The 26,061-nt window shown below is 38.7% G+C and overlaps 1 protein-coding gene and 1 long non-coding RNA gene across 9 annotated transcripts in view; one reads left to right on the top strand and one right to left on the bottom strand.

The window, feature by feature from the left end:
- Positions 1 to 26,061, bottom strand: part of UMAD1 (UBAP1-MVB12-associated (UMA) domain containing 1) — a 307,029-nt gene that overhangs the window by 238,397 nt on the left and 42,571 nt on the right. The window contains exons 2-4 of one of the 7 annotated variants that reach the window (XM_077122999.1): positions 11,798 to 11,860; positions 9,620 to 9,681; positions 8,879 to 8,984 (exon numbers count right to left, since the gene is read on the bottom strand). In XM_077122999.1, the coding sequence (XP_076979114.1) occupies positions 8,879 to 8,960 (82 nt within the window). In that variant the 5' untranslated portion in view covers positions 8,961 to 8,984; positions 9,620 to 9,681; positions 11,798 to 11,860. Of the gene's footprint in view, positions 1 to 8,878; positions 8,999 to 9,619; positions 9,682 to 11,797; positions 11,861 to 12,876; positions 12,970 to 26,061 lie in introns of those variants that run through there. The other 6 variants (XM_077122982.1, XM_077122973.1, XM_077122991.1 and 3 more) reach the window with 6 other exon arrangements.
- LOC143651999 (uncharacterized) lies at positions 13,012 to 17,144 on the top strand. Of its 2 annotated transcripts, none has more exons than XR_013160356.1 (3): positions 13,012 to 13,142; positions 14,031 to 14,244; positions 16,487 to 17,144. It is a non-coding gene; the product is annotated as an uncharacterized LOC143651999 (long non-coding RNA). The 2 variants fall into 2 exon arrangements; XR_013160355.1 differs by having other exon boundaries at positions 14,031 to 14,226.

The following is a 26,061-nucleotide window of genomic DNA, read 5'->3' on the forward strand; positions in this document are numbered from 1 at the left end:
TTTTAGGAATTCACATTTTTTATAGATTGATGTGTAATAATTCTTCCCTTTGCAAAATACTTTGGTTGCATTCAATGAAAAAAAAAAACAGATTCTAAATAAAATAATCATTTAAATATAAAAGAATACTGCTGTATTATTAAGATGAACAGAAAGAAAACATTTTGGTCTTCCACCCCTACCTGAATCAGTACAGAGAACAAGGCTCATACTTCACATTTTACTTAGATTCTCATTTTCATTATTTATTTCCTCAACAGAATCAAATAAAATTAAACTTTAAATAAAAGTATAACAGAAAAGCTACTCATCACAATTCCTAAGTGAAATATTCTCAAATATGGGAATTATAGCATTATGAAAGCCTTTAAGGAAATACTAGAGGAAACACCATTAGGTATTACGGAGTACATACTTAAATTTTTTCCATACTGATACTATAGTAAACAGTACCCTGAAAAAACTAATACCACAGATTACTCCTAAATAGCTATTCTAAATATATGAATGCCTGAAAGTTCAAATAAAAAGTACCTCCGACATTACTTCGAAAGTTTACAAATATTAAATCAGTCAAATAATATTACCTAAAGTCATTCTAGACGTACTAAAATTAAAGACAAGAAGAGTCATAGCCATTTGGAACCACACTGATAAAACTAACAAAATGCTCCCTAATTGCTTCATTGATTTTAAAAAGCAGGTAAGATTCCAAATATATTATTTTCAGAAATAGATTTCATTCCTTAGAATACTGTTTGGGGAAAAGTGTGCTTACACAGAAATTTTGTGTCTTATTTGCTTTTTGAGTATTTGTTTATGGTTCAACTAGAGTGGAGGAGAAATTAACTTTTGTATTTTATGGTCTTCTTCAAGTATCTAACATTATATAATGGTGTACAATTACTAAATTATAGCTAGCAAATTACAGTGGTTATCAGCCCTGGATGTACATTAGAATAATCTGGTAGCATCAATATACCAATGTTTAGGCCAAATACCAGGCTACTTTTATTAAAAAATCGGGGAAGAGGACCCCAGAACGAGTATTTTTTTCAATGTGTCCCCTAAAGCATAGAAGGGTCAGAACCACGGAGGTAGGGATAGAGAATCCCTAATTTACATGAGTCAACTGAGTCCACTGAGCCCTAGAAATACTGACTGACCCACCCACAATTACTGTATAAAACAGAGGGCGAAAGTTCCACCTGTTAGCACACCTGGCACCTCTCCCCTGCCCCACACAGCTCCCTCTCCCTCTGCAGTCAGGGGATAAAGAAGCACACACCTCACAAGGGAAAAGCCCTGCCTGGACGTTCTCACCTGAGGGAAAATGAAGTGCCACTAGATAAACAAGTGGAGCAGAATTAAGTACCAATGCATGTGAAAATTCTGTTAAGTCTATCCATTAAACACACAACTCCTCAATTCGTAAGTAGGAAAATAAACAACCACATAATGAAGTCAATTGAAAACCCCTGTGACACTTGCTTTAGATTTGAAAGGTCAGGAGTAAAAACACAAAAATTGCTAGGCAAATTAAATGTAATTTGAGTTTTTCTGGATCACAAGACAGATGAATAAAGAATAATAGGATACATTGCCTTTTAATTTATAAACACTCTGTGTTTTTAAAGATTTAGGATGCTTCTGTTGTAGGAACTGGGAGTAAAAATAGGAAGTTCATGCTGAAACATTTATTTTTGCCATTGTTATCTTAATTAATGCTTTTAACCCTACTCAGAATCAAAGTGATTTACTATTCCTTATTCCTTGGAATGTAAATTTTTATTGTAAAGAGCAAAGTTTCCACTTTCAAAGGAAGAAAAAAATATACAGATGAGATTATCTGAAAGTACCATGTAAAAATACAACAGTTTAAGTGTTTAAATGTTTTGACTGATTCCCAGAATAAGGAATACAGTAGGAGATGATCTTAAAAATAACGTATTTTTTTCAAAATCTGATTTATCATTTAAATTGGAAAAAAGAAACTACATACTTCAATATTAATACTTAAAAGATGAAATTCACAAAAGATGTGCATTACTAAACTGTGATTTCCTAGTCCAATGAACTTCGCGAAATAATTAGCTTAATGTAAGCTACAAGTTTTCAGGCCCTACTTTAAGAGCACCTGCGTATTCTGAAAAACATAATGAATTTCAGTTGTACTGTAGCCCAATTCTTTTACTTTCTGTATCAGTGCTTCCCAATTTTAATTCTACCAGCTCCAAACTTATATTCAATATTTGGTCAATAATGTTAGTGAAACAGAATAACAATAATCTAAATTATTCCTTTTCATTTTATATCCTATGGGCTTTTTGTTGTTATTTTTCCTTCTCTCTGCTTTTTAATAATAAGTTAATTCATGCCTTTGTCTTAGTTTTGGAAGAAATTATAAGCCAACATCTATGCAATAGATACCCTCTCTCCTAACTTAAAATAACTATGAAGTAGCACATCACATTAGTAAATTTGTAATCAACTTAAGGATAATGTCTTAGAAGTACAATTAAACATGTCATAACAGAAGAAAGAAGAAAGCCCTGGTAATTACAAATTACCTTGCCGGTTCTTTAAACAGTAGTAAAAAAGTAAGAAAAATCGCCCCCCAGTGATGCATATGAAAACTGCAATTTATTTTTGTGTAAAATGAGTACCCTGGAGAATTATTTCAACTTCATTACTGAATGAAGGAATAAGCTATTACCTTCTTATGTGAATAGGAACTGTTTACAAGGGGAAAGGATGTTTTTCTACCAATTTTTTTGGGTCTGTATTCTTATTCAGCACACTGACCTTTTCAAAGGCTAAAAGTTTTGGAAACCTTAACAGGGAGAAAAGGCTTCCCATCCAAATGTGAGCTAATTGGCCATGAGCAGCCCAGATATTTCCGTCAACAAAAGTGCCTGGCTCTGCCTGGACCCGGAATTTTAAGTCATGGTGTGTTGACTTCATCAACTCAGCACTGCCATCTAATAACTCTGTCCTGAACCTATTGGTGTTAAGCAAGAAAGCTGGCCTAGGGGAAATGGTATTCTCAAGTGGAAAAAAAACAGCTAATTTATACTGTGAACAGCATAATTAACTCTGACCTTTTTAAATATAGGCTATCACATCAGGTGATAATCTAACAAATTGTATAGAGTTCATATTGATAAGTATTGCTACAAACATAACTGCTTCTGAGCTTTAGTTGAATCATTCAGAAGTCAAAAGGCAAACACACAAAATCAATTACATACATTAATTTCCCTCTAATATATCTATTGTACATGAGAACAAAAAGGGGGAGGGGAATCTATATTAAGCAAAATGCATGTGTCCAAGTATGGAGCCATGTTAATAAAAGCATTAAAATCATATCTACCATTTGACTTATTTGACATACTCCAAAATATTTTTGCAGAGTGACTCTAGGACTAACGTAAATATAATATATGTAGAGACAGAATCATACCATAAAAAATGCACTTGTCAGAACAAAAAAGTTTTTTTTTTCTTTTTGGCATGGGTAGGCTCCAGGAAAGAAAGAAGAAAGCTTTTTTTTAAATAGGAAGTTAACATCCAATTTTTAAAGACAACTATATTCTTAATAATCTGTAAGGACTTTTATTAGTCAATTCAGTTAAATTAGTAATTGCTCAATCATTTTTTAATTAATTAAACAATGTATACTATCATCCATCATCAACTTCATGAAAGAGATTCCAGTGTTCTGCAATATTTGAAATACAGTGGTAATCAGGGAAAAGTTTGCGGAGGCCTACTATTTTTAAAGATTTATAACATCCAACCTTTTTTATTAAGGAAGAAAAAACTCAGCATTTTCCATTTTAAACAATAAGGAACACAATTTAAATTTAAGAAGAGCTTGAAATTTCACTAATGTCTTAGAATTATAACAGATAACATGACATTAAAAAATGATGGAGAGCTTACAAGAGCAAAGGCTCTGAAGTCAGATTGTATGAACTATTCCAGCTGGGGAACTGGAAAAAGTTAAGTCTTCATCTACAGGTGGGGATATAATACTACTTCTTCACTCATAGGGTTGTTATAAGCATTGTATACACTACTCATTTATTCCCTTCAATAACTCCATGGAGTTAATCCCCTCAACAATCCCATGGGGTAGTTACTATTATCATCCTCATTTTATAGATGAGCTAACTAACATACTGGGAAATTAAATATCTTGGTCAACGTAGAACAACTTGTAGTCTGTGGAGCCAGGATGCAAACTCAGCAGTCTGGCTCCAGTGTCAGCAGTCTGATCTATTCTTCATTGCAGAGCCGCTCTGAAGTTTTCCCAAGGAAGAAGGGAGACCGATGCAATGAAAAGAGAAAGAAAGTGAAAGCCAGGTGTTGAGTTGAATTATGTCTTCTAAAAAGGTATATCAGAGTTCTGATCCTCAATACCTCAGAATATGACTCTATTTGAAAATAGGGTAGTTACAAATGGAATTAGGCAAGTTAAAATGAGATCACACCAGAACAGGACAGACCATTAATCCCATGTGATTCATGAAGAAGGTATCTTCATTTGCCAGGGCTGCTACAACAAATACCACAGACTGGATGACTTAAACAAGAGGAATTTATTGTCTCACAGTTTTAGAGGCTGGAAGTCAAAGATCAAGGTATCAGAAGACAATGTTTTGTTAAGCTCTGTAGCATTCTGGTGATGGCTTGCTGGCGATCGATCCCTGCCTCTGTTACATGGCTACTTCCTTCACTCTCCTGTGGCTTCTACTGCCAGGTCCAAATCTCCTTTGCATATAAGAACTCCGGTCAGATTATGGTCCACTCTGATTCAGTTCAGCCTCATCTTAATGGGACTTTCAAAGATCCCACTTATAAATTAGTTCACACCCATAGAACTGAGGTTTAGAACTTGAACATGTCTTTGTGTCAGACAGAATTCAATCTACCTTAGAAGGTACAGGGAAAGGAGACACAGACAGACACACAGAGAGAAGATGACCATGTGATGACAGGGGCAGGGATTGCATTATGCCACAAGCTAAGTGTTTCAGTTTAATTTCAAAGTTGCTATGACAAACACGCCACAATGGATTGACTTAAACAATGGAAATGTATTGTCTCACAGTTTCAGAAGCTAAAAGGCTTGCTTCCTCCCAGAGTCATAAGGCTGACCACCAATCCTTGGTTTCTGCAGCTTTTCTGTCACATGGTGATGTCCTCTCCTTTCTCCTCCAGGCTCCCACTGACTTCCAGTTTCCAACTCCTCCTTTAGCTTCCTCTCACCATTTTTGAATTTCTTCTGCTTATAAAGGACTCCAGTAATCTGGATTAAGAGCCAACCTCATTCAGTTGAGCCACACCTTAACTAAAAATAAAATCTTCAAGAGATCCTATTTACAATGGATTCACACCCAGAGGAATGTAAATTAAGACCCAGACCATATCTAAATTTGTAACATATAACTTGAGTCACCACACCAAGGAACATAAAGATGGCTGGCCACTACCAGAGACCAGTAGAAAGGCATCAAACAGATTCTTCTCTACATACTTCAAGGAAACAGGGCCCTTATGACACCTTGATTTAAGACTTCTAAACTCAAGAACTATAAGACAATAAATTTCTATTGTTTTAAGCCCTCCAGTTTGTGGTACTTTGTTATAGCAGTACAAAGAAACTAAGACACCAAGAAATGCTGGCTGATAGCATCAAAAAGGTCAGGAGAGTTACTAAGCTCACAGAACCCAAGTTTGCAAGGATTTTTCATGGAAAGTGGTGAAGAGGTGAAGTTTTATATTTGAAGCAAAATAGGAACTGAGCAGAGGCAAGCATCAGCAGAAAGAGGAGCTGAGGACAGAAAGGCCTCAGCCCTCATTTGGGGGAACTTATCTTGCATCATTTAAACAAGGGTTTAGTACCAGCTACACTTCAAAATTAAATTGTCATCCTGGAACTACAATGGAAATCACACCTCACCATGACCGCTCAATTGAGGGACAGATGGTGCAGGAGACAGGAACAACCCTGCTTAGGCAAACATAGTCTTGGGAAAATTCCCTCAAAATACAGCACATTAACCTTTGGGAAAACGCATTGTTAGAACTTAGATATATTAGATGGAGCAGCTAGTGCATGAGCATACATTAGAACAATGAAGTCCTGGATATTTCCTCATGAAACAGAAAAGTTGGAAGTTTGTGTGCCTTTTGAGGCTAGGTTAAACATCATTTCTTAAACTACAGTCCTCTCTGGAAAAAAAACGAGGTCCACAGCAGATATCGTTCACCTGATGAGACTAAATACCCTGGAAACTGGGGCCCTATTGGCCTAGCTAAAGGACAGGCTGTAGAAAATCTTGTCCAGGCTACATGCTACCAAAAACTAGAGATCCTAGAAGGAGCAGCACCAAGGACCATTTCAGTTGTGGTGAAAACCTGTTTATGAAATACTGCAAAGTGGCACATTACAGAGGTAGAGAGGTGAAGAGGATGTATAAAAAGCTTTGACATCTAGTATTAGAAATTATATGTGCTCTCAAAGATGCTAGTACAACCAAATCACATTTAAGTAGCTATTTAAGAAAGAGAATAGTAATGTCCATTTCTTTTTTTCTAATTAGAGAAGTTGGAGGTTTCAAGAATAATCATGCATAAAATACAGGAGTCCCATAAACTACCCATGTTAACACCCTGCATTGGTGTGGAACATTTGTTAATAACTGGATGAAAGCACATTTTTATAATTGTACTATTAAGTATAGTCTGTGGTTTAACATAGGGTTCATTGTTTGCAAAGTGCAGTTCCATGGATTTTTTTTGTTTTTAATTTTTATTCTGTTACCATATATACAACCTAACATTTCCCCTTTTACCACACTCAGATATATATATATATATATTCAGTAATTTTAATTACATTCACAATGTTGTGTTACCATCGCCCCCATCCATTACCAAAACATTTCCATTATTCCAAATAGGAATCCTGTACATTTTAAGCCTTAACTTCCTATTCCCTACTTCTACCTCATCCCCTGGTAACCTATATTCTAGTTTTAACTCTATGACTTTGCTTATTCTAATTGTTTCAAATCAGTAAGTTCATACAACACGTGTCCATTTCTAATCGTGAAACAACAGAAAAGAGCAAAGTCCTCTGCGTATTGGTTAAGACTGCAGAGGTGTTTTAAAATAAGGAACATAGAACCGAGTTTGGAAAATCAGGCTTTGCTGGAGCAAACTTCCGACAAAAAACTCCCAAAGAAGTAGAAACTTCACAAGAGACCTGATGCACCGCTAAAGTTTTTCTGTTAGTGACGCTAATTCAGGAGGGGAGAGAGAAGCAAAACTGGCAGTCCTCAAGCAACAAAAGTTGGGGCTGACTTGGTAGATGAGGCACAAATTTGTGACCTAGTAAGAAGAGTGAGAGAAGTCATGTCCTCAGAACCCCACCTTATCCTAGTCAGACTGATCCCTAGGACAGGACAAGACCTATGCCCTACTACTTTGCTTCAGAATGAAAACAATTCTGACCACCTTCACTACTGCCCCTGTCAAAGGGAGGCAAATTTAGAGAAACATATAAGTCTGCCAGATTTTGGCTTTGGAAAGGATGGGACATTCTGTGGTAATGTTTGGCCATTATAAAAACTTATTCTAGTTTTCCAAAGAGTGAAGTCTAAGAAATGGAAGAGGGCCAGAAAGTATCCTCTGTGCAAGAAACATAAATCCAAAAGAAAAGGCCTGAAGAAACAGAGACCCACCCAACCATACTTCTGAATGTGGTGGTCAGAGGTATGGAATAAACCTAGCTCTGAGAGGAAAGGAAGCGTGACAGAGGACCTAAGCTGAAAATTCAGACTAACTCTTGACCCTAATGGAATCATCTCCTACTCCCCAAGGCATATGGAGGATTTGCCAAAACAGGAGGACCCAAGTCTGACTGGGATGAGATAAGGGAAGTAAAAGGCAGAAGCCGTATCTGAGAAGGTAGACATCTAGAAAACATCTCAGGTAGCAAACACTATGAATTCATGCAAATCCTCTCAGAGTAGGGGACAAAATTTGGCAGGGAGGAGGTCCAGAGCGGAAGAGGACAAGTGCCACAAAGGAACACTGGTTTGAACTTTTTCTCACCATTTCTAGGTAGAGAATTTCAGGGAAGAACTATATAAATATCGCCAGTCTTTTTCTTGGGAGAAAACACACTGACACGAAAGAAATTCCATTACTCAAAATTACCCTTGGAATCTCACTGCATTTGGTTGAGATAAACATTGTTTTAAAATCACTAAATTCTTTATAATTAGCAGGTATTAATTTCATAATTAAAAATAAACAAGTCAACAAACAGGAGATATCATTCCTTCATTCAGCAAATATTCATTGGATGCCTAGTTTAATTTCAGATAGTAATTTAAGAAGCAGGTTGGTGCTATTTATACAAGAGAACTTGAATTTATCAAGGATTCTTCAAGACTTCTAATTTCCCACAAGTATAAAGGATGACTAATTTATCATTTGGAAAACACGGGATGATTTTACTCCAAATTTAATTTGGGGTACACAGCCAAACCAAGATATAAGAAGAGCCTGAATAGTCAACAGTACTCTAGGTGACCCATGGTCTTTACCTTTATAACTTTTTTTTTCCCACATGGGCAGGAACCAGGAATCGAACCTGGGTCTCTGGCATGGCAGTTGAGAACTCTACCTGCTGAACCATCGTGGCCCACCCTTTATAACTTTTAATTTTTTTAATTATATAAATAAATTAATTCTAAAATTAGCAACAAATAAGTTCAAGATAATCATATAACTATTAAGTAATTTTTAAGGAAAAATAATTCATATAATTATGATTTTGTTTTTCAAAAAGACTTACCCAAAAGGACAAATCCATCTGCTTCTGTGTCTGATACTGAGGGCTTTTTAGATTCAGGAGGCTTTCTGAAGAAGTGAAACATTGTGGCTGCTACTGCCGCTGCTATCTGAAATAGAAACACTATATAATGTCAAATGCAGATGAAGCTGTAACACCCTCTTTTTAGTAAAAATTCAGAAGTGAAGATATCTAATAATTACTCTTAGGAATTCTACCACCTAGAAACATGAGTCTTTTCTAGATGTCAGAAGGCAAGCCTAAATATTCCCAATAGCAGGATAATGCCCCAAATTTTACTAGCAGAATGGCATTGGAGGCCTGGGTTTCTGCTTCCTTAAAAGTGGAGCTATCCCTGGTTATGTGGGAAGTGACTCCCAGGGATGAACCTAGCCCCAGCATCAGGGATTGAGAATGACCAAAAAGGCAGAAAGAAATGGAACAAAATAAAGTTTTAATGGCTAAGAGTTTTCAAATAAGAGTTAAGAAGTCATTCTGGAGGTTACTCTTACACAAGCTTTAGCCAGATATTTCAAACTACCACAGTATGCCATGCCCCAACTAACAGTATTCCTGAAAACCCTAGGGAGTGCCCTGGGCTCTCTCTAAGTCTCTATAAAAGTTTTTCTTAGTAAGTTTATTTTCTCAGAAACTTAAGAAGCCCAGATAAAGCCTAGGCCAGATAACTTCGGAAACCCAGAAACACTAGTCTCTCCAAGAACAACAACCAGGTTACTCTCCTACCGCAGAAGGTCGACACCCTTTTCCAGTAGGAAGAAATTAAAATGGTCATTCCCCAGATATCCCTGAAGAGTGAAAGAAAGCACAAATGAGAAAAAGGAGGTGTAACTGAGAAATCAGGATTTAACAAATGACTATGAATATACTGACTCGCTATATACATATTTCTTTTTAAAGTCTAATGTTTTTAGAATAGCCAGAAGGATATACCTGAAATTGTTGAACTGTAATTTAGTAGCCTTGAACTTTGGTAATGATTGTAAAATGACATTGGGGAAAAAAAAATCAGGTGCCATATTTGTATGGATCTTTATCTGGGTGTTTTGTTTTGGTCCACTGATATATATATATATATATATCAGTCAATACTACACTGTCTTAGTTAATAGATTGCAATACTAATGCTCAATAAGAGGGAGGGTAAGGGGTATGGGATGTATGGGGTTTTTCTTTTTTCTCTTTATTTCTTTTTTCTGGAGTAATGCAAATATTCTAAAAATGATCACGGTGACGCATAAACAACTAAATGTGATAATGTGAACTGCTGATTGTATACTTTGGAGGGATTGTTTGGTATGTGAAGATATCTCAATAAAAATACATTAAAAAAAAAAAGTAGAGCTGTGATATCAATTCCACCGTGTCAAGGGTTTCTGTGAGATTTAAGCCAAGGTGCATGGACTTCCTGTCTAAAATCTGCAAGTCCACAATGCTACTTCAATTTCTGAAGATTCAGAAAACAAACTGAGAAATCACTACATATAAAAGTAAATTTGACAGAGAACTTAACACCAGAATCAGGAAGGACTGCCCCGCATTACAAAAAAGGCAGTGGACTGAGGGGAATAAAAACAAAATAAAAAAAAACCAAAAAACCTGTCCAGAAATCCTGTGTCATAACGAGCCTAAGGCTCATAAAACTGAGACAACAATTCAAACATCCTCTAAAGTTGGATACCGGATTCAGACATACAAGTTTTGCACACATTATAAGCCAGCCTTAAATTCCCATCAGAGTGGATTTTTGCGCTGTGTGAATATTGTATCTTGCCCCCCCAACACACACAAACACACACACACATTCACGCACACATGTATGCATGCACATTCCCCTCTCCTCCTACTACTCCCATCTTTGTACCTTCAGGTAGGGCAACAAGTCCTAGAAAACAACTGGGAAGAAAGTTGAAGAGTGCTCGCAAGGACACATTACATTCCTAGAACAGTCCCTTACAAGTAAAGCAATGTAAGAGATGGCAAAGAAAGGAAGAATCCTGGTGACAGCAAGCGCTCCAAATTTTTGTTTTCATCTATTCTACCAGGAACAAAAAATCAGGAAAAGAGACTAGGTATATATTTAGTAGGAGCAAAAGCCTTCTAGAAACCGAGAATTGGGCTGGGATTTATGGAGGTCAAGCTTCTCCAGTTATAGATCTAAGAAGACTATTAACCCCAACACGGGTGGATGGTAGGAGGAGCATATTTGTTGAGAGGGAACATATTGGGGCAGATGTCACTTTGAAAAGGAACAAAAAAATGGTGGAGAAAAAACACAAGCAAAGCTAAAAATAAAATATTCCAGTCAAGGAAATCTTGAGAAAAAAAAGCTTATTGGATATAGTAACGTAATGAACCCAAAAGAAAAGTTTAAAAATAGTTAAGTGCTCTCAATAGAGGACAAGAGGACATGTCCTCTATAAAACGGGTACAAAAGAAGATTTGATTAAAAATCAAAAGGAAAAGAAGAAAAGACAAGCAATGACATGGGGGAAAAAAGTAACTGGATAAGCCAACAAGGCACACATGATACACTATGCATACTTCCAATTCTTCTCCAAACCTTAATAAAGTCACTGTAAAAGGGTTAAAAAAAAAAGAGAGAGAGAACCTAAGCTTCCAAGGACAAAGGAAAGGAAATGAAAAAGCAAATGACAGCAAGAAAAATACTGGAAACTTAGAAAGCAGTTAGATAAACTATAACTGACTTAATAGCCCAGTGAAGTTGAAACCTTAGCCAGCCGTGGGGAGTACAGAATGCAGAATCACATGAAAGAATCCAAACGACTTTCAAGAATTAGAGAAACCAGGAATTTCATAAAGTGAGAATGTAGGTGGGTCTAAAAAGAGGATTGTTTTAAAATATGCACAATATATAAAAGAAGCAACAAGACACAAACATACCCAAATTTCCTCCATGTTACAGTCAGTCAGCTGCTGCTCTCCCACCCAGGGAGGTTTTACTTTCTGAAGATGTTAAAAAAAGAGGAAAGAAAGACTTAATTAGCACATGCAGTGAAAGTTTGTTGGAAATACAGAATGGTGAGACACCACACTCCCTGGCTCCCTTACTCTACTTGACTCCTACAACACCTCAAAGCTAATTAATTAATGTCCATAGAAAATCTTTTTTTAACTCTTAGAAATTAAGACTATAAGAGTAGAAATTAATTTGGAAAAAAATCAATTGAAAAGATCAGAATATAAAGTATAGGAAATCTCCAACTAAAGAGAAAAAGATTTTTAAAAAATAGGAGAAAGAAGATAAAGAATCAGTCCAAATAATCTGAGTTTCAGAGGTAAGATTATAAAATATAAGTGGAGGAAATCATCAATGAAATAAGTCAAGAAAACAACTCAGAGTTAAATATATGGGCATCCAGATCAAAGACGCCCACTGAATATCCAACATATGGAGTAAACAAGACTAAACATTCCAAGGCACATGATAAAAATTTTTAACACTCGGGAATAATGAGATGATATTAAAATAAAAAAGAACCAAGACTCAGAAGGCTATTAAATGTCTCAGTAGCAACACTGGAAGTTAAAAGAGTAACAACTTCAACTTTATGTGAGAAAATTATTTCTATGCCTAGTCAAATCAATCAAGTATTAATAAAGGTATTTTCAAACAGATTTTCAAACATGGCCTCAAAATATCTCCTTTGCACCGTTCCTCAGAAAGCTACTGGATATGTGTTTGTTGGAGAAAGCCATAACCAGCCATCAGCCACCCCACATGTGTTCCAACATAATAATGTGTAATCCAAGAGAGAAGACATGGAGCCAGGCAATGAACAATATAGGACAGACAGACAAAGGGACTCCCCCCATGATGGATGAAGGGAATACAGACAGGAAACAAACAAGGCAACCAGTGAGGTTGGAGCCTGGGGACAGAAGACTTACTGGGTAGCTCCGCAAAGTGGGGGAAGAGGGGTAGAGAACCGACTAATGACCTGAATGAGATTTATACTTACACTGCTGGTCTACTCATGGGAAAGCTGGGTGATGAAAATACTAGAGACATTCTTATTAAATGGGTAAGATAAGAATGACCACTATTACTGCTATAATTCACCAGTATTCTAGAATTTCTACCCAGTGTTCTTTAATCTCTTTTGGGGACAGGCCTCTTTGAAATGCTGATGAAAGTAAAAAACTATTTCCCTAAGAAAAGCACAATTACATGTTGTCAACTTCAAAGGGTTTAGGATGCTGGGAACAGAGAATCCACTGACCCTTGGTAAGAAATCCAGCTCTAATCAATGTAAAAAAAAAATTGTTTAAGCAAGAGACATATGTAATGGAAGGGAAGAAACAAAATTAATTGTTAATAAATAATATGCCATAGTAAGCTGAAGACTATAACAGCTGAGAAACAATTAGACCTCATTAAAAAGTTTGAGAAGGTAATTGATAGCAACAGACTTAAAAATCAAAATCTTTCCTATATATCATTAGTAAACATTTTGAAAACATAACAGGAAAAGAAAACAATCTTCTTTGTGAACAGCTACTGTACTAGTCACTGGTGCTGTTCACCAAATAGTTCCCTCTCTATGTTCCAAAAATAGGGGATCACTGTGAAGTCAGGTACGGCTACATGACTTGCTTTGGTTCATGAAATATGAAAGTGACATTTCAATGTGGGAACTTCAAAAACTACTGCATGATTCACCATATACTGTTTCCCTTTGCCACAGGGATAGGCAATATTCTAGGAACAGGTGATGGACAATCTTCAGCCTGGGGCTTAGGGAAAAGACAACACAGAGCATAGCTCCCAGCCAAACCATGGTAGAAACATGGTTGAGCAGGAAATAACTTCTGCTGTCACTGAGATCTTTTTGGTTGTTTCATATCACAGCAAAATCTAGCACACCTGACAAAGAAATTAATTAAAATCCAAAATATGTGTTTTGGTCTCAGGTGCTAGTCCAATGACAGGAAGGAAATTGTTAAAAGTGGAAGAATAGCAATCCATGTACTGCAGTGGCAAAACAATTGATAAAACCATGGCCTATAATTTACAAGGCAGATTGATAATTAATGAATCTGCAGCATTAGGGGAAGAATCTGGAAAACAGAAGTTAGCAGTATGTGTTGCTAATTGTTGGGTGTCTCTGACAAGGTGTTACAAGAAAGAAAGGAGTTCAGACAAGAATGGTTAGTTTACAAGCAAGAATGTAAAAAAAAACAGAATTCAAATTCGAAGACTTGTAGGACTGAGAGTGGCAACTACATCTCAACCCCAAATTTAAATGTTAAGAAGTCAAAAGTTGAGAAGGCCTGTGAAGGAACAACGGTTGATTCCATCTTAACTTTGGGTAAGGAGCAAATCAAAGGTATGACCATCACACTTGATATAAAGATTTCAGATATGACTAATGTGGCATCCAGTAAATTCTTTCACTTTGGATAAAATGATCGAGGGAAAAAGACTAAAGCTGGAGGTCTCCAACTGCTAGAGCAAAGAAACCCATAATTAGATAAAGGGTGAGAAGACATGGACAGGAGTGTGAAAGATGAAAAATATAGTGTGCCAGTTTGAAACTGTCGTGTACTCTAAAAAAGCCATGTTCTTTAATCCTCATTCAGTATTGCTGGGTGGGAGCTTTATGATTGTTTCTATGGAGATATGACACACCCAATGGTGGGTGGTAACTTTTAATTGGATGTTTTCCATGGAGATGTATCTCCACCCATTCAAGTTGGGGTTGCCATGAGGGAACCATTTTGATAAAAGCTTTAGCGAAGACAGAGCCCACACAACCAGAGACCTTTGGAGATGCAGAAGGAAAATGCCCCCTCCCCCACCCCACCCCCAGGAAGCCTTATGAAATGAGGAGAGAAAGCTAGCAGACATTGCCATGTGCCTTCCCAGCTGAGAGAGAAACCCCAAAATTCTTCAGCCCTTTCTTTGGAGTTAAGGCATGTTTCTTTGGAGTTAAGGCATGTTTCTCTGGATGCCTTAGTTTGGATATTTCTATGGACTTAGAATTTAAACTTGCAACTTAAAAAATTCTCTTTTTAAAAGTCATTCCATTTCTGGTGTATCGCATTCTGGCAGCTTTGGCAAATTAAAACAGATTGCCAATCTAAGAATAGCAAATCTGGATATTGACATATGAGGCTGACTAGAATCAAACAGATTAGAAGCCTAAGATTTTTTGAAAGTCGGTACTGAAGAAAGAACTACTAATTTGGTTTAAAAAAGGAACATGATGGGGTGCAAGGGTAGTTCAGTGTTAGAACTCTTGCCTGCCATACAGGAAACCCGGGTTCGATTCCTGGCCCATGCACTTTCCAAACAAACGAACAAAGAAACCAACAAAAACAAACAAACAAAAAATTCAACAAAATGGTGCTGCAATAATGGGATACTCACATGGGAAAATAATGAAATGTGACCCTACCATACAGCATACAAAAAAAAAAAAAAAAAGGAACAGGACAAGTGGATATTTAAAATAACACTTGGATACCAATTTTCCATAGGCAGAAAGATGCCAGAGAAACCTGCTGAGCACCTAAGGAAAGCCTATTCTCCAGTGTCTATTTCACCCTATAGTCAATAAAATTGATGGAAAAAAAAAGAAACCCCAAGAGGGCAGAGTCAACAGGCATGGAGAACAATGGACTGGGGAATCTCCTAGGAAGCGGAATTTGGACATAATTAAAGTACATTTCCCTGTGCCCTGATATGAATTCCCACCACCCCTATATTGCTTGATAGTGGAATTTAGAATTGCCATGATTCTGTAAGTGCCAAGCATCTCCCATCCTTCCCTTTCCTGAATGGGAATGTTTGGAGCTGCTGTCCTTCCCTGTTCACCACTATTAACTGAATGTGAGGAGATGGGACAGATTAGTTGTTAGATCATAAAGTCCCCAGGTGTAGAGGTGCTACATCTGCACCTGAAGAAGGGCCTCTTGTACACCACTCATAGATATCAAATACTGAGCGTGATGCTATGACTAGGTGGGGCAATTCTGAGTAATTTTCCTTGAGAAGAGGTGTGTTACTTTGCTTATGGAAGGGTGAGAGATATAAATATATGTTGACCAGAAATGAGAACCACCAATCATTAGGGCTGTTCACTGACACTCTGCTCTACAAAAATATGACAGGATACAGTTTTCTGTGCTTCTTGGAGTAAGGTATGGCCACGTGACTTGCTTTCTCCACTGTGTCATAGGCCATTAGAGTGCTATAACAAGGAGCTTTATGGACACAGAGAAACAGAGACCCTTAACAAGTGTTCCCTGTACTAACATATAAAGAACAGTCTTTTAATAGAACAACTCAAATTTCATGTTTGGCCTCAAAACAAAAATGGAAACAAAAAACTTAGCTATGCATCCTGAAGTTCTAAAATTATAGATGTTATTAAGAAAGCCAGACCAAACTTAGGTATAATATAAGTAAAGAATCTTTTAAATATGTATAATATATACATATGTATATTTTTAATTATGGTAAAAAAACATAAAAATTATTTTTGGTTCTGTAATGTAATAATCCCAGAGATAAGACCCAGTCTTTCCTCAAAGGAGCTAATGAGGAGATACTTTTGTTTTTTTTAGGACATGAAGCTCAAAGCATGTAGAGATCTGGATGGAGGCAACCTCTTCTCCACCATGCAAAGAAAGCCCACTTTCAGAGGGAGACAATGAGCCCAACAGACAAGAGGATGCATAGCTGAAAGGGAGGGAGAACATTCTGATGACTTACTTTTATTCTCTGTATCCAGAAGGACCTGGAGTCCAATTCTGGATTCCCCAGTAAAATGATTTAATTACTGTTTATCAGTTAAGCCAACTTGAATGGAATTTCTGTCATTTACACCTGAAAGAATCCTGGTATCCAGGAGAGTGAACAAATAAAAAATCCTAAAATGTGGAACTAACTAAATTCAAGGTACAAAGTGGGATGAATCAGAAAGATTCCATCCTTTCAAATCCGGAAAAAAGCAAATATGGTGGTGGAGTGATTGATTAAATTCACGCTTATTTTGTCTTGGACTCAAACAATGCGCTTACTACAGCTGGAATTTTAGGGGATTTCTTAGAATAAAATGTCAGGTTATTAGAAAAAAAAATCATTTTGACCAAACCAAGTGGATAATTCTCTGACATTAAGTGCATTGAAAATACTGTGTAACTTTCACCATGGTATGTTTCTAGACTATTTTCATCATTCCAAACCAAAACTTACACTCATTCAGTGAATGACTCCCTTTCCCCCTCCATTCATCCCTGGTTATCACTACTCTGCTTTCTGTCTCTATTATTTTGCTTATACTAAATATTTCATAAAAGAAAAATCATACAAAATTTGGGCTTCTGTGTCTGGCTTATTGAACTCAACACGGCTTCAGGGTTCATCCATGTTGTAGCATGTCCCAGCATGTCATTTCTTTTAACAGCTGACTAATTTTCCATTGTATGGATATACCATATTTCATTTTTCCACTCATCTGTTGATGGATACTTTGGGTTGCTTCCACCTTTCCGCCATTGTGAACAATGCTGCAGTGAATATAAGTGTACAAATATCTGTCTGCACCCTGCTTTCAATTTTGGGGAATATACCTAGGAGTGGGAATTTCAAGTTATATGGTAATTCTATGTTTAACCTGCTGGGGAACTACCTGTATTAGTTAAGCTGTTAGAATGCAGTATACCAGAAATGGAACAGCTTTTAAAAAGGGAATTTATTAAGTTACAAGTTTACAGTTCTAAGCCTATAAAAATGTCCAGAGGTTCCGGAGAAGATGGCAGCTTAGTAAGACGCGCGGGTCTTAGTTCCTCCTCCAGAAAAGCAACTAAAGAAACAGAAACAATACGAAACAGCTCCCGGAGTCACGACAGAGACCAAAAAGACAGCGTACCCCATTCTGGAACAGCTGAACGGGCAGGGAGAATCTGCTGCGGTGAGATACCCAAGGGGCGCGCGTTTTCCCGGCCAGGGCGGCTGGCGACTGGGGTCCCCTCCACGCACGTGGCTCCCCGGTCTGACTGGGAACGTTGGATAGCGGGGCCCTCCCGTCACGCTTGGCATTTCAGGCCAGCTGGGCAATTAGGACCGGCACTTTTCCAAACCGCGGCGGCAAGCGACCCCCGCCTCCACGCGCGGTTTCCCGGCCGACTGCCGTGCAGACAGACGAGCGCCACCTACTGGGCAGGAAAAGAAAAACAGAGCCCAGAGATTTCACAGAAAAAGCTTTCAACCAGCTGGGTCCCACACCCAGGGAAATCTGATCAAATGCCCAGACACCAGCAGAAAATAATGGAAGACGCTCGGAAAATTGAAGATATGGCCCAGTCAAAGGAACAAACCAATAGTTCAAATGAGATACAGGAGCTGAGACAACTAATGCTGAATATACAAACAGAAATGGAAAAACTCTTCAAAAACCAAATCAATAAATTGAGGGAGGACATGAAGAAGACATGGGCTGAACAAAAAGAAGAAATAGAAAATCTGAAAAAACAAATCACAGAACTTATGGGAGTGAAGGACAAAGAAGAAAAAATGGAAAAAACAATGGATACCTACAATGGTAGATCTAAAGAGACAGAAGCTACAATTAGTGAACTGGAGGATGGAACATCTGAATTCCAAAAAGAAACAGAAACTGTAGGGAAAAGAATGGAAAAACTTGAGCAGGGGATCAGGGAACTGAATGACAATATGAAGCGCACAAATATACGTGTTGTGGGTGTCCCAGAAGGAGAAGAGAAGGGAAAAGGAGGAGAAAAACTAATGGAAGAAATTATCACTGAAAATTTCCAAACTCTTATGAAAGACCTAAATTTGCAGATCCAAGAAGTGCAGCACACCCCAAAGAGAATAGACCCAAATAGGCGTTCTCCAAGACACTTACTAGTTAGAATGTCAGAGGTCAAAGAGAAAGAGAGGATCTTGAAAGCAGCAAGAGAAAAACAATCTGTCACATACAAGGGAAACCCAATAAGACTATGTGTAGATTTCTCAGCAGAAACCATGGAAGCTAGAAGACAGTGGGATGATATATTTAAATTACTAAAAGAGAAAAACTGCCAACCAAGACTCCTATATCCAGCAAAATTGTCCTTCAAAAATGAGGGAGAAATTAAAACATTTATAGACAAAAAGTCACTGAGAGAATTTGTGACCAAGAGACCAGCTCTGCAAGAAATACTAAAGGGAGCACTAGAGTCAGATACGAAAAGACAGAAGAGAGAGGTATGGAGTAAAGTGTAGAAAGAAGGAAAATCAGATATGATATATATAATACAAAAGCCAAAATGGTAGAGGAAAATATTATCCAAACAGTAATAATACTAAAAGTTAATGGACTGAATTTCCCAATCAAAAGACATAGAATGGCAGAATGGATTACAACCCAGCAATACCACTGCTAGGTATCTACTCAAGGGACTTAAGGGCAAAGACACAGACGGACATTTGCACACCAGTGTTTATAGCAGCATTATCTACAATTGCAAAGAGATGGAAACAGCCAAAATGTTCATCAACAGACGAGTGGCTAAACAAACTGTGGCGTATACCTACGATGGAATATTATGCAGCTTTAAGACAGACTAAACTTATGAAGCATGTAATAACATGGATGGACCTAGAGAACATTATGCTGAGTGAGTCTAGCCAAAAACTAAAGGACAAATACTGTAAGGTCCCACTGATGTGAACCGACATTCGAGAATCACCTTGGAATATATCATGGTAACAGAGACCAGCAGGAGTTAGAAACAGGGTAAGATAATGGGTAATTGGAGCTGAAGGGATACAGACTGTGCAACAGGACTAGATACAAAAACTCAAAAATGGACAGCACAATAATACCTAAGTGTAATGGAACTACGTTGGAACACTGAATGAAGCTGCACCTGAAATATGGTTTTTTGTTTGTTTGTTTGTGTGTTTGTATCTTTTGTTTTTGTTTTTTTTCTTTTTCCTTTTTATATATATATATATTGTTAGTATTATTATTTTAATTCTCTTCTCTATATTAACATTCTATATCTTTTTCTGCTGTTTTGCTAGTTCTTTTCCTAAATCGATGCAAAAGTACTAAGAAATGATGATCATACATCTATGTGATGATACTAAGACTTACTGAGTGCATTTGTAGAATGGAATGATTTCTAAATGTTGTGTTAATTTCTTTTCTTTTTTTTGATTAATAAAAAAATTAAAAAAAAAAAAAATGTCCAAACTAAGGCATCTATGGAGATATAACTTGGCTCAAGAAAGGCCGATGGGTCTGGAACACCTCTGTCAGCTGGGAAGTCATGTATGTAGCTGGCATCTGCTGGTTCCTGGGCTCCATTGCTTTCAGTTTCTATTCCTGTGGGGGTTCCTCACTTTGCTTCTCCAGGGCTGGCTTTCATCTCTTGGTTTCCCTTAGCTCTCTCCAAGTTCTAGCTTGCTTAACATCTCATGGCAATGACTACTGAGCTCCAAGCATCTGTAAACATCTGTGTCTCTGCTCTCTGAAGCAACTGTTCTCCCAAGTCTTCGTGTGCTCTGTCAGCTCTGAAGTTTCTGTCGGCTCTGAATCTCTCCAAACTGTTTCTTCTTTTAAAGGAGTCCAGTAAACTGATCAACACCCACCTGGAAGGGATGGAGTCACATCTCCAACTAAACAAAAGCTCACACCCACAACTGGGTGTGCCACATCAGCACAGAGATAATCTAATCAAATGCTTCTGCCTACAATATTGAATCAGGATTAAAAGAAAAGGCTGCCCCTGGAAAAGATTTAAACATGGCTTTTCTAGGGTACATAAGAGATTCAAGAGACTTCCGGAGAAGATGGCGGCTTAGTAAAATGCGGGTCTTAGTTCCTCCTCCAGAAAAGCAACTAAAGAAACAGAAACAATACGAAACAGCTCCCGGAGTCACGACAGAGACCAAAAAGACAGTATACCCCATTCTGGAACAGCTGAACGGGCAGGGAGAATCTGCTGCGGTGAGATACCCAAGGGGCGCGCGTTTTCCCAGCCGGGGCGGCTGGCGACTGGGGTCCCCTCCACGCACGTGGCTCCCCGGTCTGACTGGGAACATTGGTTGGTGGGGCCCTCCCATCATGCTTGGCGTTTCGGGCCAGCTGGGCAATTTGGACCGGCACTCTCCCAAGCCGCGGCGGCCAGCGACCCCCGCCTCCACGCGCGGTTTCCCGGGCCGACTGCTGTGCACACAGACGAGCGCCACCTACTGGGCAGGAAAAGAAAAACAGAGCCCAGAGATTTCACAGAAAAAGCTTTCAACCAGCTGGGTCCCACACCCAGGGAAATCTGATCAAATGCCCAGACACCAGCAGAAAATAATGGATGACGCTCGGAAAATTGAAGATATGGCCCAGTCAAAGGAACAAACCAATAGTTCAAATGAGATACAGGAGCTGAGACAACTAATGCTGAATATACAAACAGAAATGGAAAAACTCTTCAAAAACCAAATCAATAAATTGAGGGAGGACATGAAGAAGACATGGGCTGAACAAAAAGAAGAAATAGAAAATCTGAAAAAACAAATCACAGAACTTATGGGAGTGAAGGACAAAGAAGAAAAAATGGAAAAAACAATGGATACCTACAATGGTAGATCTAAAGAGACAGAAGCTACAATTAGTGAACTGGAGGATGGAACATCTGAATTCCAAAAAGAAACAGAAACTGTAGGGAAAAGAATGGAAAAACTTGAGCAGGGGATCAGGGAACTGAATGACAATATGAAGCGCACAAATATACGTGTTGTGGGTGTCCCAGAAGGAGAAGAGAAGGGAAAAGGAGGAGAAAAACTAATGGAAGAAATTATCACTGAAAATTTCCCAACTCTTATGAAAGACCTAAATTTGCAGATCCAAGAAGTGCAGCGCACCCCAAAGAGAATAGACCCAAATAGGCGTTCTCCAAGACACTTACTAGTTAGAATGTCAGATGTCAAAGAGAAAGAGAGGATCTTGAAAGCAGCAAGAGAAAAACAATCTGTCACATACAAGGGAAACCCAATAAGACTATGTGTAGATTTCTCAGCAGAAACCATGGAAGCTAGAAGACAGTGGGATGATATATTTAAATTACTAAAAGAGAAAAACTGCCAACCAAGACTTCTATATCCAGCAAAATTGTCCTTCAAAAATGAGGGAGAAATTAAAACATTTATAGACAAAAAGTCACTGAGAGAATTTGTGACCAAGAGACCAGCTCTGCAAGAAATACTAAAGGGAGCACTAGAGTCAGATACGAAAAGACAGAAGAGAGAGGTATGGAGTAAAGTGTAGAAAGAAGGAAAATCAGATATGATATATATAATACAAAAGCCAAAATGGTAGAGGAAAATATTATCCAAACAGTAATAATACTAAAAGTTAATGGACTGAATTTCCCAATCAAAAGACATAGAATGGCAGAATGGATTACGACCCAGCAATACCACTGCTAGGTATCTACTCAAGGGACTTAAGGGCAAAGACACAGACGGACATTTGCACACCAGTGTTTATAGCAGCATTATCTACAATTGCAAAGAGATGGAAACAGCCAAAATCTCCATCAACAGAAGAGTGGCTAAACAAACTGTGGTATATACATACGATGGAATATTATGCAGCTTTAAGACAAGATAAACTTATGAACCATGTAATAACATGGATGGACCTAGAGAATATTATGCTGAGTGAATCCAGCCAAAAACTAAAGGACAAATACTGTAAGGTCCCACTGATGTGAACGGACATTCGAGAATAAACTTGAAATATGTCATTGGTAACAGAGTTCAGCAGGAGTTAGAAACAGGGTAAGACAATGGGTAATTGAAGCTGAAGGGATACAGACTGTGCAACAGGACTAGATACAAAAACTCAAAAATGGACAGCACAATAATACCTAAGTGTAATGGAACTAGGTTGGAACACTGAATGAAGCTGCACCTGAAATATGGTTTTTTGTTTGTTTGTTTGTGTGTTTGTATCTTTTGTTTTTGTTTTTTTTCTTTTTCCTTTATATATATATATATATATTATTAGTGTTATTATTTTAATTCTCTTCTCTATATTAACATTCTATATCTTTTTCTGCTGTTTTGCTAGTTCTTTTCCTAAATCGATGCAAATGTACTAAGAAATGATGATCATACATCTATGTGATGATACTAAGAATTACTGAGTGCATTTGTAGAATGGAATGATTTCTAAATGTTGTGTTAATTTCTTTTCTTTTTTTTGATTAATAAAAAAATTAAAAAAAAAAAAAAAAAAAGAGATTCAAACCGGCACAAACTGTTTTTCAAAGTAGCAGTACCACTTTATATTCCCACCAACAATGTACAAGAGTTCCTATTTCTCCACATCCTCTCCAACACTTATTATTTTCATATTTCTTAATACTAGCCATCCTAGTTGGAATGAAATTATCTCATTACAGTTTTTTTTTTACTTTTTTTATTGTATAATATAATATATATACAAAGCAAAGATATAAAAAAGCAATAGTTTTCAAAGCACTCTTCAACAAGTGGTCCCAGGACAGATTCCAGAGTTGTCATGGGCTACCATACCATCCTCTCAGATTTCTCCTTCTAGCTGCTCCAGAATATAGGAGGCTAGAGGGCTCAAAAATTTTTTATCATCACAATCAACTTTTTTTCCTTTGTGAAAAATAACATATATACAAAAAAGCTATAAATTTCAAAGCTCAGCACCGCAATTAGTTGTAGAACATACTTCAGACTTTGACATGCATTATAATGTCACAATTTTAGGTTTTTATTTCTAATCGCTCTAAAATACTGGATTGAGAAATCACATACCATATAGTCATCCATATTATACAAAATTTTTGGAGGCCCTTTAATTCTATAGGGCTGAAAAAAAAAAATACTGGAAACTAAGAGATAGCAATTTAATGATTCAGCATTCATATTCATTTCTTAAATCCTATCTTCTCTGTATAACTCCACCATCACCTTTGATCTTTCCATACCTCTCCTTAGGGAACTTAAGGCTGTAGCAATTCTAAATTTTTTATATTGGAAGGGTCTGTCACTAACATGGGGTAGAGAGATGGAACTACCTGATGTTCTGGAGAGGCTGGGCTAGGTTTCAGGACTTACCCGGATCAGGGACCCATCTGGAGATTGTAGGTTTCTGGAAAGTTATGCTAGTGCGTGGAACCCTTGTGGAATCTTATATATTGCCCTAGGTGTTCTTTAGGATTGGCTGGAATGGTCCTGGTTGGGGGTTGGCAGGTTATGATAGGTAGCAAGGTCTACCTGAAGCTTGCATAATAGCAACCTCCAGAGTAGCCTCTAACTCTATTTGAACTCTCTCTGCCACTGATAGTTTATTAATTACATTTCTTTTGCCCCTTTTGGTCAGTATGCAATTGTTGATACCACAGTGCCGGGTCTGGATTCATTCCTGGGAGTCATCTTCCATGTCACCAAGGAGACTTTCACCCCTCTATGTCATGTCCCGCATAGGGGGCAGGGCAATGGTTTCACTTGCAGAATTGGGCTTAGAGAGACTGAGGCCACATCTGAGCAACAACAGAAGTCCTCCAGAAGTAACTCTTAGGCATGTCTCTAGGTAGTCTAAGCTTCTCTGATACCTACATAAGCTTCACAAGAGTAAGCATCATGATGGAGGGAATGGCCTATTGATTTGAGTGTCCCTAAAGTTTGACACAGTATCAGGGGATTCCCAGATGGTAAGGTTTAATGCTTCCATATTCTTTCTTCTCTCTCAGGGGACTTTGCCAATACTTTTTTGTCATCTGCTTAATATACTCTCGGATGTTTCCAAGCATTACAATAATCTATACAGGATTAAAGGACCCTGTTCTAGTTTGTTAGCTGCCAGAATGCAATATACCAGAAATGGAATGGCTTTTAAATAGGGGGATTTAATAAATTGCAAATTAACAGTTTTTAGGCCATGGAAATATCCCAATTAAAGCAAGTCTATAGAAATGTCCAATCTAAGGCATCCAGGGAAAGATACCTTGATTCAAGAGTTTGATAAAGTTCAGGGTTTCTCTCTCAAGTGGAAAGGCACATGGCAAAACAGTACCATCGCTAGCTTCCTCTCCAGCTCCCCAGGAGGCATTTTCCTTCTTCATCTCCAAAAGTCACTGGCTGGTGGACTCTTGCTTTGTGGTTCTGCACCATTATCTGTTGTGACTTTCTCATGACTGTCATTCTTCTCAGCTCTCTGTGAATCTCTCCCTTTCTCCAAAATATTTCCTCTTGCTCTTTTGTCCGCCGGCCCGCCGCGCGGCGCCCACGCCCCGCAGCAGCCGACCCGGCCGCCCTCCGCTCCCCTCTTTTGTCCGGCGGTCAGCCGCACGGCACCCACGCCCCGCAGCAGCCGACCCGCCCGCCCTCCGCTCCCCTCTTTTGTCCGCCGGCCCGCCGCACGGCACCCATGCCCCGCAGCAGCCGTCCCGCCTGCCCTCCGCTCCCCTCTTCCGCCTTCACCGGCTCCTCTGCCACCAGCCTCGACAGCCTTGCCACCCTCACCTTTCCTCCTCCAGAACAGCTACTGGGGGAGTGGAGACAACACAGAGCAGCACCCGGAGCCACAAGGGAGATCAAAGGGATGGCATACCCCATCCTGGAACGGCTGACTGTCTGGGAGAACCAGCTCCGGTGAGATCACCGAGGGGCACGGGCTTTCCTGGGTAGGACGGCAAGCGGCCGGAGTCCCTCCCTTCCACCTTCCCAGGCCAGCTGGCAGAATTGGACAGGTGGTCCCCTTAGGCCGCGGCGGCTGGCGCCCCCACCACGCGAGACCCCCCGGACCAACTGAGAGAGTTGGGTCGGAAATCCCCAGACTGCGGAGAACAGTGACCGGGGGGGTCCCTTCCAAACACGTGACTCCCCCGTCCGGCTGGGAACAGTGCACACTCCCGGGCTGCGACAGCTGGCGCCCTCCCACCACGCTTGGCGCCCCGGGCCGACTAGGTAATTCGGCCGGACGCTCTTCGGAACCCCAGGCCGGCTGGCACTCTTCCAAGACGCTTCGGCTGCCGAACCTCCCCTACAGCGAGAATTTTCGAGAGTTAAAGGACCCACAGCAACTTTCACTGGTGGAACCAGTAGACAAACGTGTGCCATGAGCACCACCTACTGGGCAGGATAAGAAAAACAG

This window comes from Tamandua tetradactyla, chromosome 1 (assembly GCF_023851605.1).
Source record: "Tamandua tetradactyla isolate mTamTet1 chromosome 1, mTamTet1.pri, whole genome shotgun sequence".
Lineage (NCBI taxonomy): Eukaryota > Metazoa > Chordata > Mammalia > Pilosa > Myrmecophagidae > Tamandua > Tamandua tetradactyla.